The sequence below is a fragment of the Scardinius erythrophthalmus genome (genome assembly GCF_964197995.2).
Source record: "Scardinius erythrophthalmus genome assembly, chromosome: 12".
In the NCBI taxonomy this organism is placed as follows: domain Eukaryota; kingdom Metazoa; phylum Chordata; class Actinopteri; order Cypriniformes; family Leuciscidae; genus Scardinius; species Scardinius erythrophthalmus.
In genome coordinates this window covers 15194502-15211091 of record NC_138232.1, presented here as the reverse complement: position 1 = coordinate 15211091, position 16590 = coordinate 15194502, and the positions used below count along the sequence as shown (strand labels likewise).

Genomic DNA, 16590 nt, shown 5'->3' with positions numbered 1-16590 from the left:
TGTAACTTTATAATGTTATATTCATTTATATATTATTATTGTAAATGATTATAATATATTATTATAAAAAGTGTTGAAGGATACAGACTAATTGAAGAGGTCACACTTTATATTTTAACACCCTAAGCATGAGATATCAGGCCTTTTAAAAAATATAATCTTGAGTTCCCTTTTTTTGGTACTGTCTTTCATGAGAAGTGAAATTTCTGTCTAGAGTGTGGTTATGATAAACATGAGTTTGGTTTGAAGAAAAGTTGTGAACGTACTGATGCCTTTGGATGAAATATTGTATTTTTCATTTATATACCAAGGGTAGTTTTGGTAGGATTCAGAAGTAAAAAAAACTCTGAAAGATGTATAGGCATGTGTGCCATATTAAAATTTGGTTGACCACTAAAACGATTAGTTAATTAAGTAGATAGATTACTATTAAATGCAATACTTGACTGTGAAGTTTAAGTTTAAGGAAGGATGGTTTTTTTTCTCATTTTGTGTGTGAGTTGAAGGAAACTGAGTTGCCGTACCCTGACTGACAGATCTTGGGCCTGTGGCAGAATAGGAGGAAATACCCTTGACAGATCAGCAAGCTGCAGCAGGGAAAGGGGCCTGACCTCAACCCCACTACTTGAAGAGAGAAAAAGTAGTTTCTGTTCCTATCAGTGCAGTGTCTACAGTTGTCTCAAAATGCCTCTGTGATGAGTCCTATCACCACAATGATGCTTTATTTATCAAAGTAAACATTCTCTAACATTCTTTAAATGGTTATAGGGTGGATATAGAATGTTATACATACGTCATACGTAAAAAACATAATAAAAAGAGCTTAAAAATCTTTAGTGGCTTTCTACGGTCTGATAAACAACATAAACATTATGTACAGAACTCACTCAAGGTGAACAAATGAGTTACATTGACTTCTCAAGTGCTACACTGAATAATACTGGTGCTTTTGTCCATTTGATGTATGTCCATTCCAACAACCTCCCAATAAAATGATGGAAAAAGAGTTCAATGCATGGTCCAGATCCCCACAGACCCAGCGTGCTACATCCGTAGCTTATATTGTAGGTTCCACTTCCTCTTGAGTAATCCAAGGCCAACATGTCCTGAGATATGAATCCTAGAGTCACAGCTCCTAAGAGTGTCCTTTCACAGTCTGTTCTCTATAGCCATGTGGTCTTGGTGGAGTGTCTCTTTGACTGATGGAACCTGGCCACAGGGGAGTGACAGTAACGCAAAGCCCTACTGTGATGAGCCTCCCTTGGGCTGTGAACCCTTCTTGGGTCTGGGGGGGCTCGTAGTCAGGCCTCTTCGGCTGTAGCATCTATTCCAGCATAAGTGAAGTTCTCAAAGAGAGCCATGTTGACATAGGCCTGGATGAAAGACAAGAGTTAGAGGTTGGTTGATGGCTACATGCAGATACAACTGGACCTGAATTAGTGCTCATATTTGTGCTATTGACTTGAAATATAAACCACTGTTTAAAAGTTTGTGGTCAGAATTAGAATGGCGTTAGTATGCATGTATGATGTTACAACAGATTTGCTGTTATTTTGCACTTTCTATTCATCAAAATATCCTGAAAAAACGTGTCACGGTTTCCACAAATAAATATCAAGCCGTTTTCAACATTAATAATAATAAAGTGTTTCTTAAGGAAACCAAATCAGCATATTAGAATGATTTCTGATGGTTCATGTGACACTAGCTATGCTTCCATCCACATATTTGTATGCATTTTGGGATATCTTTTTTTTTTTTAATCCCTCAATGTGGAACAAAAAACTCACATGACTTTGCCTCAACAGTGGATGTGATTGGATTAACCAGCGGATAATTTTCATTGCACAGTATCTCAATTGTTGTTTTGATCATTTTGAAATGCCTGAGCCAAAATCTCTCATCAGAATGATTTGGCATAATGACCTCCCAGAAGTGTCTCACATGATTGTTTTCCCAAACACCGGGCATCCGAATGCATTTCGAAACGAAAATTACAAATTCAAGCATCAGCCCGTTTTTCCTTACCTTCCTAGCCTCTTGCATCCGATTGAGCTGGACAGATATTTGTGAAAATGGTGGTCGCTCATAGGGTCTATCTCGCCAGCACTGCCTCATAAGTTCATACCTGTATGGATTATTATTATACAGGGGATTATAATTACAATTATTAATACAACTACAGTTGATCAATATGGAAAGTGGCTACTAGAATACATGAACGTCTGTGCTTACACTTCATCATCACAGTTCCTGGGCTGCTCCATTCTGTAGCCCTGAGGAAGCTTCTCATAGAGCTCAGCACAGGTCATCCCACAGTATGGAGTCCCACCTTGAGGAGAACAGATTCATAGCCTTCATCACGCTGAAACATCTTTATAATGCATTGAGGCAGTAGACAATTCATTAAAACTAAATGAGCGAACTTACCTAAACTTACAATTTCCCACAGAAGAACTCCAAAAGACCACCTGGAAGCCCAAGACAGATATTTAAATTAAAGTATAATAAAGATTAAAGAAGAAGATACAATATTATTAAAATAATAGCTGGTGACAACGTCTTAAAAGAAATGGTGCGCATGGTGAGAGACTCGATGCAATGGCTAACATCTATTTAGCACATTTACATACCAATGATTTAAAAATAGCTCGGAAAAACACAAGGACAAATTCTGAACCTGGGGTGCGTTTCCCGAAAGCATCGTTGGCCAACTATGGTCGCAAGTTCCGTCGTTACCAATAGAGTTCAATGGACATTGCGATGAACTTGCGACCATAGTTGGCCAACGATGCTTTCGGGAAACGCACCCCTGGTCTACACTACCGTTCAAAAGCTTGAGGATTGTACGATTTTGAATTAATGTTTTTGAAAGATGTCTCTTATGCTCATCAAAGCTGCATTTATTTGATCAAATTGCATTAAAAACAATACTATTGTAAAATATGATTACAATTTAAAGTTTAAAGTTTTCCATTTTCAATATGTATTTTAAAACAATTGATTTAAATGTAAATGTCAATGTTTAGTTTTATTGTTTTTATTAATGTGATTTGGTTTCCTGTAAATCCTTTCAGTGTTGCATTATCATCACCCTTGTTAGTTTACTTGGTTTCTCATTAGTTAATTATTACATTCACCTGTCGTCTAATTAGTTCCCTTGTTATCTCTGTGCCTCCTGTTTTGCTCTGTTCTTTGTCTGTGTTTTGTTAACATTACATGTGGTAAGTGTTTATGTTTCGCCTGAAATTCTCGTATTTCTGTTGTTGGATTAAAAAGATGATTTAGAATGAATTATGGTATTCTTCGTGTTTGTTTGCTACCACACGTGACAGTATATTTATAAAGATAATGACAAAGCTGAATTTTCAGCAGAGAAAAAAAGCCCATTCATTCCTCTACTGTCAATTACAGTATGTTAAAGCTAACGCTTGGTTCCCAAACTTTTTTACAGTGAGTCATTTAACATCTGATTACCTCCTCTCTTCCACTTAGACTGAAATCACACCTTTTCCATTTAGGGACAATATTTACCAGGCATGAATGCAATTACAATGGCATAAATAGTCTTATGAGATAATGGTTTAAATGAAAAAGTTCAACAGAGAAATTTGAAATAATGGTAAAAACAAAGTGATTCTTTTAAATATCAAACTAAAACCGCCAGTAGGTGGAGGTAAGCCACAGTATTAATGAGCGAGTCATTGAGTCATTCATTCAGTATCGAAGCAAGTGGCTGTATTTATGGCTGCGTCCGAAAACGTATTCAGCTGACTTGTGGCATCGCTGCCTTATCATGCAATGACTTCGTAGGCAGCGTTAGTGGGCGAATATACCTCACAAAACTTTGTGGATTTTGGACAGACTTCTGAGGTAGCGCAATGGTTTAATGATCTACAGCAAAATAGTAGTAATTTCTCGCTAGAAATGACATGAGAAGTGAAAAACATACATTTACACACAAAGTGACCATCAACTGCAACTTTCAGACGCAATCTTTTTTTTTTTTAGCTCAACTGTCTCAGAATGGAACGCATAATGGAAAGCATTCAAAAATCCATCAGATGAAGGTATCTCAGGAGACAGGAAGTGAAGCTAACATTGGATTCAGACATGCCTTGATGACTTCCTACCTTGGAATGGAATTTTAAGGTGAGGTAGAATTAAGTGAACGGAAAAACTCAGTTTCGCGTAACCCAGTTTGGGAACCACTGGTCTATGCAATCAAACTCCAGGCTTTGTGGGAAATCAATAACAAACCGATCTACTAGAGAAAACTATGTTTGCAAGTCATGTTGTTTTCGAAATGTTCAGTGGGCAATGTTCTCAAGTGGGTAAAAATAGGCTGTTTTGATAGAGGCACTGTGGTCTTGTGGAGCATGCTAAATTTGAGCTTCCTGGTTTGTTATCAGTTCCTTCCTGCTTATTTATCATTACATGTGCCAAATTTACAAATTACAATTACAAAATTACATTACAAATTGAGAAGGATGAAGGCATGTTAATTTGGATTGAAATATTAGCATATCACTTGGTGTTTAAAATATTTAATTTTCTTTAAGTAGAAATTAAAGGGTCAGACACTGAAATTTAAAAGTTAGATAATAAGGCATGAGATGTAAATAACGATATTTATCTCTGTAAAACCACACAAATTATCATTGCACTTACACATCACTCTTTGTAGTGTAGACACTGTAGTTTAGTGACTCGATGGCCATCCATCGCACAGGCAGTCTTCCCTGAGACAAAGAAGGAGCAAATTTCATGAGTAATTTTTGCATTTCAGTCAAATTATTTTATATGTAAGTCCAGAATACTATTTAAGAGTGAACCTGACTGATAACATAAAGGGTGGATAAACAATGCACTCTTAGCGCAAGGCTGAGTAAGGAAGGACCAGTGAGTTTTATCATCTAATATCATCTCATAGATATAGTCCTCCTCACCATGGTCTTTTTGACATACACCTCCTCACCACGTGAGAGGCCAAAATCTGCGATTTTTGCAACTAGGCTTTCTCCCACAAGTACATTTCTGGCAGCCAAATCTCTGTGGATGAACTGTTTACACACAAACAAGATAACCAGACATAGAATTAGGACATACTGTATAAAAAAAGAAAAGAAAAAGGCATAAAATTGATATTAGCCACATTAAATTGAAAGATACATTTTAAAATCATATATTTTTTAATTAAATAAAAAAACGAAGTACTATTAATAAAAATGATTAATTTACAAAATTATTTAAATAAAAAATTGAAAAATAAAAAAACTGCAACATTGCAGGCAATAAATATGACACTTGGCCAGTGTGTCAATTAATTTTGCCCATCCACATATGTGTTCTTAAATATACACCTCTTTTTATACCTGTTTGTCACTAAGGTAATGCATGCCAGTTGCTACATCAGCAGCAAACTGCAAGAGCTGCTGGGAGGTGAGTGTGGAGGCAGTTCCGTGCTCCTTGGCAAAGGCAGGATCGGTCTCTAGGACACGACTCTTCCTTAGGAAGTCCAAAAGATTCCCATAAGCTGCATATTCAATGGCAATGTAAAGGTAACCTGTGGATAATAGAAGCTGTCACATGTCTGCACTAGAGGAAAGTATACATATGGCATCTGAGCCCAATAATTTGTTGGTTGGTTTGTTGGTAAATATTGTTGGTTCTTTGTGTGTACGCATGTTGAAACACAGGCAACAAAAAAGTAATCATATCAAATCAAATCATGCACTTCGACAAAAGTGATATGAAGTTTTATTAACATTACTGTGCCAAACACTCCTTAGAATTTCTAAATTCAACTCTGTGAGGCACATTTTTATTATATGACCATAATTCTATGTAATACCAGTAGGTGGCGTACTCACCTCTGTTCTCACAGGCACCAATGAGATTGATTATGTTTTGATGCTGTCCCAATTTACACAGCACTTCTAGTTCACCGGCAAAGTCTCGATGGTCATTCTCTGAGGCGAAATCTGCAGGTGCACAAAACGGATCACAATCATGTAAAAACAGACCTTGGCTAACAATGCTGTGTCGGCTTGTTGTCTTACCCTTGAGCATTTTAATCGCAGCACTCATTTTTACGCCGTCTTTTTTGACCATGGCCTTGATGACCTGACCAAAGTTCCCTTCTCCAATGACATCCTCAAACTTAATGTCCTCCCACTCCAATATGGGATAGGTGAGGGGCTCTGGGGAAGGCTTTGGTCGTCGGGTCAGTGTGAGAGTCCCTGAGTTGAACTGTAGGATAGTCTCTTCTCCCTGAAATTGCATGTGTTGACATTTTCACAAACGTTTTTCACTTTTGTGCTTATTATACTTATTTAATACTTATTATAGTCAAATCCACTTAAAGTCAGTAAATATAACTGTCATGCTCACCAGCTGGAGTGCCCTTGAGAGCCACCAGGGCACTCCATCACAAGACGGAGTATACATAAAGTATACTAACTAACTAATCATGTGTAATTGCATTCAGCTGTGTCTCATTAGCTCATTACCTCTGCCTATATAAGCCTGGTCTACGCAGTCATTCATTGTGAAGTCTTGTATGTGTCAACACTGCAATTCTGCGCACTCTATCTGCTTTTCTGTTTCCTTGGTTTTGATCATCTGCCTTCTACCTTCTACCCTGTTGTGTGTTTTGGATTGTCTACCTGTGTTTATGACCTTTGCCTGTTTTTGGACTTTGATTCAATAAATACTGCATTTGGATCCTCAACCTTTGAGCAGTTCAAGACAATAACTATTTTACAAGAAATTTATGAATGTTACCGGCAAAGTGTGAAATCCCGGTTTTGTATAGAATGCCTAGGCAATGTATAGAATGCCTGATGGTTTTTGGCAAAAATACATTACCTAATTCTATACATTACCTAGGCATTCTATAGAATGCCGGATTACACACTTTGCGGTAACATATACATTACTGTTAAAATATGATTTGAATATATCAGTGGCCAATTGAAATCACGTTTTTCTCTGACCGTTCGTGATTGCTTTCTGAGAGGTGCTTTCTTACTGCTTAATTTTTTTATGGAAACCATGATACATTTTTCTTTTTTTTGTGGAAACTGTGATACATTACATTTTTTTTTAAAAACAGAAAAAAACCAGCATTTTTTTTAAATAGATTTTTTTTAACAATGTAAAAGTCTTAACTGTCTCTTTTGATCAATTTAATGCATCCTAATTTAATGCAAAAGTACTACTATATCCCACTGTGATGAAGCATTAAGTTTATGTCAACACAGATTTCAACATCTATAGGTTGTTAAAAATATATTGCTGCCATTGTACATACACAACAAGCATAAGAGTAAAAATAAATAAAGTATAAAATAATAAAGTGTCCACTCACCGATCCAGACTGATAGGTGAATGTCCGTCTTCGTTTAAGGACAGATTTCCGAATGCAGAAGAGAGCCAGGAGGGCCAAAAGAATGGTCACACAGGTTACACCCACTGATCCAACCACAGCCCAAAGAAGCTGATGATCCTCAGTCATTGGCCGCCCAACATGTTGAGTGGTGGGAATAAAGCTGGAGAATCCTGAATGATATGAAATATGAGAGAGAACATTTTAGGAGAGGATTCACAGTAGGCTTTCTACCATTAATTCTTTCTGGTCTCTTACCGTCTTCACGTGTCCTGGCTTGTACGAACTTGCTCCACTCCCCTGGCGCCTTGGAGAAAGCCCTCACCCTAAACTGGTACAACGTGCTCCCATTGAGGGAGGTCACATCCTTCGTGGTTTTGTTGCCATCGTCTGTGTCCACCCAAGGGTGCAAGCTGCCCTGGCCCACTGGCTGGTACTCAATGCTGTATTTCACAATGCCTCCATTTGGGTCCTCGGGTGGCTGCCAGCGAAGCCTAACTGCATTGATGGACAGGGCATCTGCATGAACGTTCCGTGGGGAAGAAGGGCCTGGAGAGAGACCATATACAATTTTGCCTTTTCAATTTAATTTCACACTATGACACACTTATGAGTTTGTTCCCTTCTACCACAACCTGTCTAGTGTCTAACATGAATGTCCTATTCTATAGTCAGTCATCTACTTGCGCCTACTTGGGGTCATGCAAGATTTCTGTTACCCTGCTTATAGATGTGAATATGGTGTGGCTTTGATGGGGGCCCAAGGCTGCCGCAGTTTACCAGCCGGACGACCACTTGGTAGTCCCTGTGGTACTCCAGATTGTAGAGCTTGATGGAAAGAACATTAAGCAAGGTGGTTTCCTCCCACAGCTTCTCTCCGTGTGGTCCGTAGAGCTGCACTAAAAAGCCAGTGGCCTTGTGGTACCTGCCAATCAGGGACCACCTGATGGTGGCATTACGGCCCTCCAATGAGTTGGAATCAATCTCCGGCCTGGCCGTGGGCTCTAGCGACACAGAATACGCAATCAGAAGCTGTGTGCCGCAGCTGAGCTACGTAAAAACTATACTGCTCTCATAGTCAGTGCTTCAGTAAAAATAGACTGATAATCAACAGTCAATATATTGTTTATCTAAAGACCTGTTTCCAGTCCGTTTCTCCAGATTTTGACACATCCATGTCAACATCATCCAAAACTCCATCTTCTCCCCAAAGAATCCCACTGTTCTTCTCATTATCGGGTAAGACGAGGGAAGATGTTCCTACCTTTATTTATTCTCTTGACCATAGATGTCATTTAATTTCATCTGAACACATTTATTTAACGTTTGGACAAAATAATAGCGATCAAGGACTTTATTTTATGTTAGATATTAGATAGCCGTTTTTTAACGGGGGGACTTGTGGACGGAGAAATGAATTTGATGAATTTGTACAATAACTTTTCGCTTAAAAAAATAAGCCCAATATTTGTTAAAATTAGACTCGGTATTATCGTTAACTAAAGCCATTGAAAATTGTTTTTGGAAATTAAAATAAATGCTGAATAGAATAAAATAAATGATAAATATTGGATAAGAAATGTTGCCTTGGCATCTAATAACTACAGTACAAAAACTACAGTAAAACTGAAATAAAAATGAATTAAAGCTATATAGAAATATAAAAAAAAACTAATAAAATTGACAAAGCACATAACAAAATTACAAAAAATTTAACAAAAAAATAAAAGCTGATTCAAAATATTAATAAATACTATGATAGTATTTAAATATGATTACATGAGATCATTACCTCTGGCGTAAGATGTCCCCCTAAGAAGTGGCATTTTGTTGCTGATGTTTTTATTATTTTATTTCATAATTATTATTCCATTCATTACATTTATATTTATCATGTTTTGATATATATCAGATGTTTTTTACATGTATAGTTGGGACAGGTTTACTGGAGGTTTTTATTGTGTGCCACAGGTAGGGGGCCATCTTACTCTAATAGCGGTCCTGTACATCGTCATCCTTTACATGTTAAACTGAAACTCATCTGTAAATATGTTATTAAGGGGGCATTTCCCCCATATTTCTCTACAACCAAGTCATTTTCAGTTCTAGTTTGATTAATTCTCACCTGGACAGTCAGTCTCCATGATTGCCACTGGACCCAATGGACCCTCTCCTCCGTTTCCTGGACGAGTGAGTTGTACACGGACATGGTATCTGGTTGAGGGCTTCAGGTCCGGTAATGTGATTTGATCGTTGCCATACACTAAGTAAAAAAAAAAAAAATCCATGACTTGTATATTGATGATTCTACATGAGAATGAACCTAATGTAGGAATTCCTAAAAACAGAAGCAATTTACAATTCCTCACCGATGATGGAGGACCAGGAGTCTTCTGTATCCACTGGTTTGTAAAGCAGTTTAGTGGAAATAATGGGACCGTCACCCATGTAAATGTCCACTGGCTTTACAACCAGTTGTTTGCTACTTCTCGACAGCAGTTTAGGAGCTGTGGTTGGGTAGGGTGGCTCTAGTTCACAACAAAGTGCAAATTTAAGGGTCTTCAGCTAGAGAGAACATCACTAGAACAAACCGATTTCTAAAATGAATCTCACCTTTCACAGTTAAGGTAAACTTGAAAGAATCCTGCCCACCATTGGTGGAGACTCGACATTCCCACAAACCACTATGCTCTACAGACAGCCGTGGGATCTCAAAGTGAGCTGTGCTTTTTATGGAGTCCATGTTAGTGTGGGACGCCTGAGGAATTAGTAAAAACAGTAGACAATCAAAAAGATTAGAAAGATAGACCCGACAATACTTTCAAATTTTTCACTTTACAAACATTCTTTCTTTAAACATCATATGCAACTTTTTGTTACCCGTCAGGGAAAACTTTACTTAAAGCCTTTATAATATATTATAAAACTACTGTAATGAATTAGTAATACCTTTTAATATTACAATACTTATGTTACACCTTTAGGACATCTAGTGCATTAAAACACATGACAAACAACCAATTTCAGATGTAACAAGGAATCTACAAATATTATTTGTATTATTATTATATGTATGTACTGTATATATAATGCACATTATGAATTCCTCTTAAAGTAATAGTTCCTAAAGTAATAGTTCACCCAAAAATGAAAATTTTACTCACCCTCATGTTGTTCCAAACCTGTATGAGTTTCTTTCTTCTATTGAACACAAAGGAAGATATTATAAAGAATGTTGGTAACCAGACAGTTGATGGACCCATTGACATCCATGGTATTTTTTTTCCTACTATGTAAGTCAATGTCGGCCGTCAACTGTCTGGTTACCAATATTCTTTAAAATATCTTCTTTTGTGTTCAACTGAAGAAAGAAACTCATACAGGTTTGCAGCAGCTTGAGGGTGAGTAAGTTGTAAGAGTAAGATGTTCATTTTTTGGGTGAACTATCCCTTTAAGTAAAGAGTTACCAAACTTCCGATACTTATGACTCTTTCACCTTAAGAACGGTGCTTTCCAGCTTGCGTAGCTCGATACTCATATGGCTAGGCAGCGGATGGCCTGTTGCAGAGCATGTGATCTTGTGGCTGGAGTTCAAGTTTCCCTCCAGGTAACTGGCCATATCCAAAATCTCTGGAACACTATCTGAAAGAGGGATAAGGTTGGATAAACGGCGCCAAGAGGAACAAACTCTATAGATTTTGGAGCAGATGGAAAAGTAGTCTTGAAGACTTACCTGATTTCTCACAGTATTGCCCTCTCCAGCCTATGGGACATTGGCAGCCACTGAATCGATTGCATTTGCCTTTGTTCTCGCAGTTGCAAATTAAAAGACAGTCAGCACCATACGTTCCTTCAAGACAGGCTATGAAAATAAGAGCATTGACAAGTCTGTAAAGTAAAGTATTGTTTACATCAATTAAACATGCATTTTATAAGAATTCATTAAGACATGTTTTAATGCCTGAACTCTGACCTCAAGAAGTTTAAGCGTTTGGAAATGTTTTGTGTAACCAACAGTATGGAAGCCTGTTTTTTCTGCAATTGAGACCCACAACTGAAACATTATTTGTCATAATTGTGACTTTATGTCTCACTTTATATTATGTTATTGTCACTTTTCTTAATTGCACCTTTATTTTCACAGTTGCGGATTTATTTACTCAATTGCAACTTTATTTTCTTATATTATATATCACACAATCTGGTTTTATATCAGATTAAATCTGATATAATGCTTTATTGTGACTTTATTTCCTGTAATTGCTATTTTATATTTTACAGTGTGACTTCATATCTTACAGTGTGACTTTATTTGTTATTTTAAACTTTATCTCACTCACTTTTTTACTCTGAGGTGGAAACTACACCACAAAGACTAGAACAAATGCACAGACCAGTAAGAAATATTTATCTTGGTCAGTTTGATGGAAGCTGAATTTTTACTGGCAGACTCCAGCAGCACGTGTTTAAACTTTAATGCACAACTGAATCCTTTCTGCAAAGCATAATATGATGATACATGGAGGGAACAGTTATTATATAAAGGGATCTCATGTTAAACTCACGTTTACGACAGCGGTCTCCATGCCAGCCGCTGGCACAAGAACAGCCGTAAGGATCAGTGAGACAGAAACTCAAGCCCTGGCATCCATTCACTGACGTACAGGATTCCTGGCAGTTCCGACCAAACATCCCTTCACGACAGGCTGCAAGCCCAAAATCACAAAAATGGATTTGCATGTTTAACTTCTTAAATAGACAGTCTCTGCAGACATGAATGATCAGTTTCATAGAAATGGTTTTAATTTACCTGTCTCACAGCGCATTCCCCTAAACCCTGGAGGGCAAACACAATCTCCATCTTTGTCATGGCACACGCCTCCATTCAAGCATTCGGGACAGTCCTTGTCACAGTCGGAGCCCCATTTGTTCTTTGGGCATTCTGAAAAATATATAGGTAAGAAAATCAAGCAATAAGATATAAAATCCAAAGTCTTGAATACATCTAAATCGGTAATATGAAACTGATTAGGATACCTCGAACGATGAGGCGCATCCAGGCACTAAGAAGAGGACTGTCCCCAACATAGCTGGCACTGTAAATCCCTGCATTGCTTTCATCAACTTTCTCCAGATCCAGAACTGCTGTGCGGTTCTGAACATCAGCAACAGGAGTCATGGAATAGTAGTTACCTAAAATAAATCAGAATATACTTGCATGTAAATTGCTCATCCATTTCTGATATGCAATATATATATATATATATATATAAACATATTCTCATCAATTGTTGTACCAATATGCTTAAAATGTTTGGAAATGTGTCTTATGAAATCTTAAAGAATAAGATAAAAGCTATACTGACCATTTAATCTCCAAGTAATGTCTCGTCTTTCTGCATGAATGACATTTATGATTAGATGAACTGTGTCTCCTTTACTGGCCGTCAGAGTGACCCTTGCAGGTTTAAAGTAACCTAATAAGACATAATAATAGTAATCATATTTTTAAAATCTTTTTTTGCCAAACTGTTTAGGTTTTAAAGGGATAGTTCATTCAAAAATGTCATTAACCCACATTATGATGCTTTATTAACAAAGTTCTGGAGGAGCACGTTCAGATAATCAACCAACTCTAGTACTCTGTGTTCAGGCCAAATTCCGAGCTCAGAGCCCTCCCCTCGGACAGCACGCCACATACACATAACCTTTTCTCTGATAATCTTATTATATGAATGTGTGAGAATGAATGTCTCCTGATGAATGTCTCCTGAGAAACGTTTACTTTACCTTTATTTACATTACAACATTACACTTACTCACCATTGTGTTGTTCCAAACCTGTATGATTTACTATCTTCTGCAGAACACAAACAAGTATTTAAAAAAAATGTCATACAGTCAGTCAGTGGGTCCAGTGTTGTTTTGGACCCCATTGACTCTCATTGTGAATAAATAAAAACAGCTGAAACATTCTTTAATATATATTCTTTTGTGTATTCTTTTGACAGAGTTTTTAGTTTTTGGGTGAACTATCCCTTTAAGTTAAATATGTTTTACTCTGGTCACCATACCTTTGCTGAAGTTGTTGATAAGTGTAACATTGGCAGGTTGGTCAGAGCCCCTTTTTGATTGACAGGTAAAAATCCCACTATGGTCAAAGCCTGTAAATCCAGTAGCCACCACTTCTTTAGTCTGTGGCCTCTCCACACTAAATTTAGGAGTATCTGCACGTAGGACAATGCTGTTGTCCTTTTTGATGCTCAGTTGAATGCCGTCTGTGTCACGCTCTCCAGAGATGCAGGAGAGGCGGAAATGATGAGCAGATGTGGATCCGTTAGAGGTCATGATGAGATCCATAACTGGTAGAGGACACATTTCATACAGATTAATAAAATTAGAAAACAATGGCTGATGAGATAAAATGAACATCATTAGAAAGTTAATATTCTCATCACTTAAGTATGAAAATTATACTTATTCAGTACAGTTTCTTTCCATTATGGATCACAAAATATCAGCAACAATGGAGCCACTATATGTGCATCCACATTCCTGCATTTCCCTCTGGCTTTCTGTCACTCTGTGCCCTTCTCAACACAAGAACAATATCAGGAAACAAAGAAGATCCGAAGCAACCATTCCACCACGAATAGATGAAATAATGAAAACGTACAGAAGCCCGGGGCTAGTTATCACACTATTTACTCAGTGTATAGTGTACTATATTTCTCAGGGCAGGTTTATTTTTGAAAGGCAATTTCTATATCAGCACATGCCATGCCTAAAATTCTAGGCAACAAAAAATAAATAAATAAATAAATAAATAAAATAATAATAATAATTATATTTAACATTTCCACTGTTATTGGCCTGATATTTAGTCTGTTTCTACAATGTCTACATCTTAACATTGAACAACCATTTATGTTTTTATGTAATTAAAACAGTAAACCAAATATGAACCGCAAAATTAAGCATTCACAAGTACCATACAAAAATATCAATAATAAATATATTATCATATATACATTTATTACATTTAAAATGTGACAACAATAAAAAAGTGTCAACTTTCCCTGACATTTCTAAATAAATAAAAATACCTTCTTCTTAATAGCCACGTTGCTAAAATAGTTAAAACTTTCAGTTAAATCAAATTTTAAATTAGATAATTAATAATTAATACTAGTTGAACCGTCCCATATGTCAGTTTTATTGTGTGTGTGTGTGTGTGTGTGTGTGTGTGTGTGTGTGTGTGTGTGTGTGTGTGTGTGTGTGTGTGTGTGTGTGTGTGTGTGTGTGTGTGTGTGTGTGTGTGTGTGTGTGTGTGTTGTATTGTGAGCTTAGAATTGGCCAAAATATTTTTGTTTTATAGTATGTTGTACGGAGAATTCAGTTATAATTTCAATTATGGTTTTAAATATCCAGATCAAAAAACCTTTATGGCCTATATTAGAATTTTTTTTTTTTTTTCAATTCTACTCTGACAATACTACAGAGCCCCTAAAGGGACCTTTGCAAAAATAAAAATATACAGACTTTCGCCTGATAAACTTATCTCGTGCGCACGAGAAACTTATTTTTGGCAAAGGTCCCTTAAGGGGCTCCGTAGTATTGTCAGAGTAGAATAGAAAAAAAATATAGGCCTAATATAGTATAATATACTTTATGGCCTAATTCTAATATAGACCATAAAGGTTTTTTGATCTGGATATTTGAAACCATAATTGAATTTATAACTGAACTCAAAACCTTACAGCTAGACAGCTTCTGTGAGATTGCATTTATGACAAGGAGCCATGGGTATCTCATACCAATCAATTAATCAATCAATCAATAATTATTTTGAAATCAGCATGTGTCACATGAACAGATTTTTTAACTATTCTGCTAACGCTTATATTCCTTCAGCTAGATAAACTACACACACCTACATCGTTATGCAAAACAGGACTAGCCTATACCAAGGAACTTCAATAAATATATGTTGTATGACCATTTTCCACCATTTTATGATTGTCATTTTTTTTTTTTATCAAATTAATCACCAAGATTTCCAATGCTGACCAATTACTAAAGATACAAGAATTAGGCCTATCTGGTAACTTGGATTTAGTGACCATTTTCGTCATCATATCGTTAAATTAATAAGAAAAAGATCTGATATTAAATTAAACAGTAGGCCATGATATTTTAAAGGGAAACTATTTTATTATAGTCATGTGTGGTAATCATTAGGATAACTATTGTAACTATTTAATTTTAAGTGAACGCATTTTAAGTGTACTCACCAGAGATGTCGACGAGGCACAAGAGGCAGATTAAATGCAGCATGACTGGTGTATTGTGTTCTCTCAGATAATCCGTTAAAAATTATCCAAATACAGGATCTGTCATTTCAATGGAATCTTCCAGCTCGACAGGGGTATCCACGAGTTATTGCGCATTTCTACGATCACTGTGAATGTACGTGCACTGATTTACTCTACGCGTGGAAATCTGTGCTGTTCACACGCTGAAAACTTTACTCTTCTGGCTACTCCACAGTCATACTTTGGGTGGGAAAGGAAGGAAGAGGATGAGAGAGAGAGAGAGAGAGAGAGAGAGAGAGAGAGAGAGAGAGAGAGAGAGAGAGAGAGAGAGAGAGAGAGAGAGAGAGAGAGAGAGAGAGAGAGAGAGAGAGAGAGAGATTGTCAAGGTATTTTCAAAGGATTGTAAAAGTATTTTTACAGAATTTCACTTTCACAATATTCGATGTGTCTCTCTAAAGTCAGTGCATCATGACCAGGGTTATTCTTCAATCAGCCTATATCCCTGCAAATCATTTACATTGGTCCTAAATTATGTTATTAAGCATAAAAATGCCATCCAAAGACCCATTCAAAGAAAAAGTAAACAAAAATGTCTTGTAAAATTATTATTTTTTTAAATGACAATGAATAACAAAATGCAAAATTGTTAAGACAACATATAGGCCAAATAGGAAAATTGAAAATGCATATGAAACAGAAGCACCATTGTTTTATTTTATTTTATAGCATTGTATCAATTTTTATATTTATCGATCTATTTGTTGTTAATATAGTACGAGACGCGGCGTCAGTCGATTTTGAAGCCCCGAATGTTTTGAGTGTGGCCCCGAATGTATTTTGAAAAGTTGACTGACAAATATGACTGACAGTCCTCTGTCAGATGAG

The 16590-nt window shown here is 36.7% G+C and overlaps 1 protein-coding gene across 2 annotated transcripts; it reads right to left on the bottom strand.

Moving 5' to 3' along the window:
- Positions 1-705: 705 nt before the first annotated feature.
- Positions 706-15936, bottom strand: tie1 (tyrosine kinase with immunoglobulin-like and EGF-like domains 1). 2 transcript variants are annotated; one of them, XM_081379802.1, is made up of 23 exons: positions 15685-15927; positions 13465-13752; positions 12757-12867; positions 12428-12583; positions 12201-12332; positions 11956-12096; positions 11124-11252; positions 10887-11032; positions 10004-10148; positions 9760-9918; positions 9516-9653; positions 8110-8394; positions 7649-7939; positions 7373-7563; positions 6063-6273; positions 5874-5984; positions 5376-5566; positions 4950-5063; positions 4672-4742; positions 2431-2471; positions 2236-2332; positions 2029-2128; positions 706-1373 (listed from the first exon to the last, which is right to left on the bottom strand). In XM_081379802.1, the coding sequence occupies exons 1-23, from the start codon at positions 15725-15727 to the stop codon at positions 1302-1304; spliced, it is 3363 nt and encodes a 1120-aa protein (XP_081235928.1). In that variant the 5' UTR covers positions 15728-15927; the 3' UTR covers positions 706-1301. The 2 variants fall into 2 exon arrangements, with proteins under 2 accessions (XP_081235928.1, XP_081235929.1); XM_081379803.1 differs by lacking the exon at positions 8110-8394 and having other exon boundaries at positions 15685-15936.
- Between the last annotated feature and the right edge of the window lie 654 nt (positions 15937-16590).

What these genes read in the sequence shown, in the direction of transcription:
- tie1 (XM_081379802.1), bottom strand. Translation starts at nt 15,727, where the DNA reads ATGCTGCATTTAATCTGCCTCTTGTGCCTCGTCGACATCTCTG. An exon ending in TATTCACATCTATAAGCAGG is followed by an intron (nt 7,940 to 8,109) that starts GTAACAGAAATC and finishes GTCTCTCTCCAG; the next exon opens with GCCCTTCTTCCCCACGGAAC. An exon ending in TACACTACAAAGAGTGATGT is followed by an intron (nt 2,472 to 4,671) that starts GTAAGTGCAATG and finishes TTGGGCTTCCAG; the next exon opens with GTGGTCTTTTGGAGTTCTTC.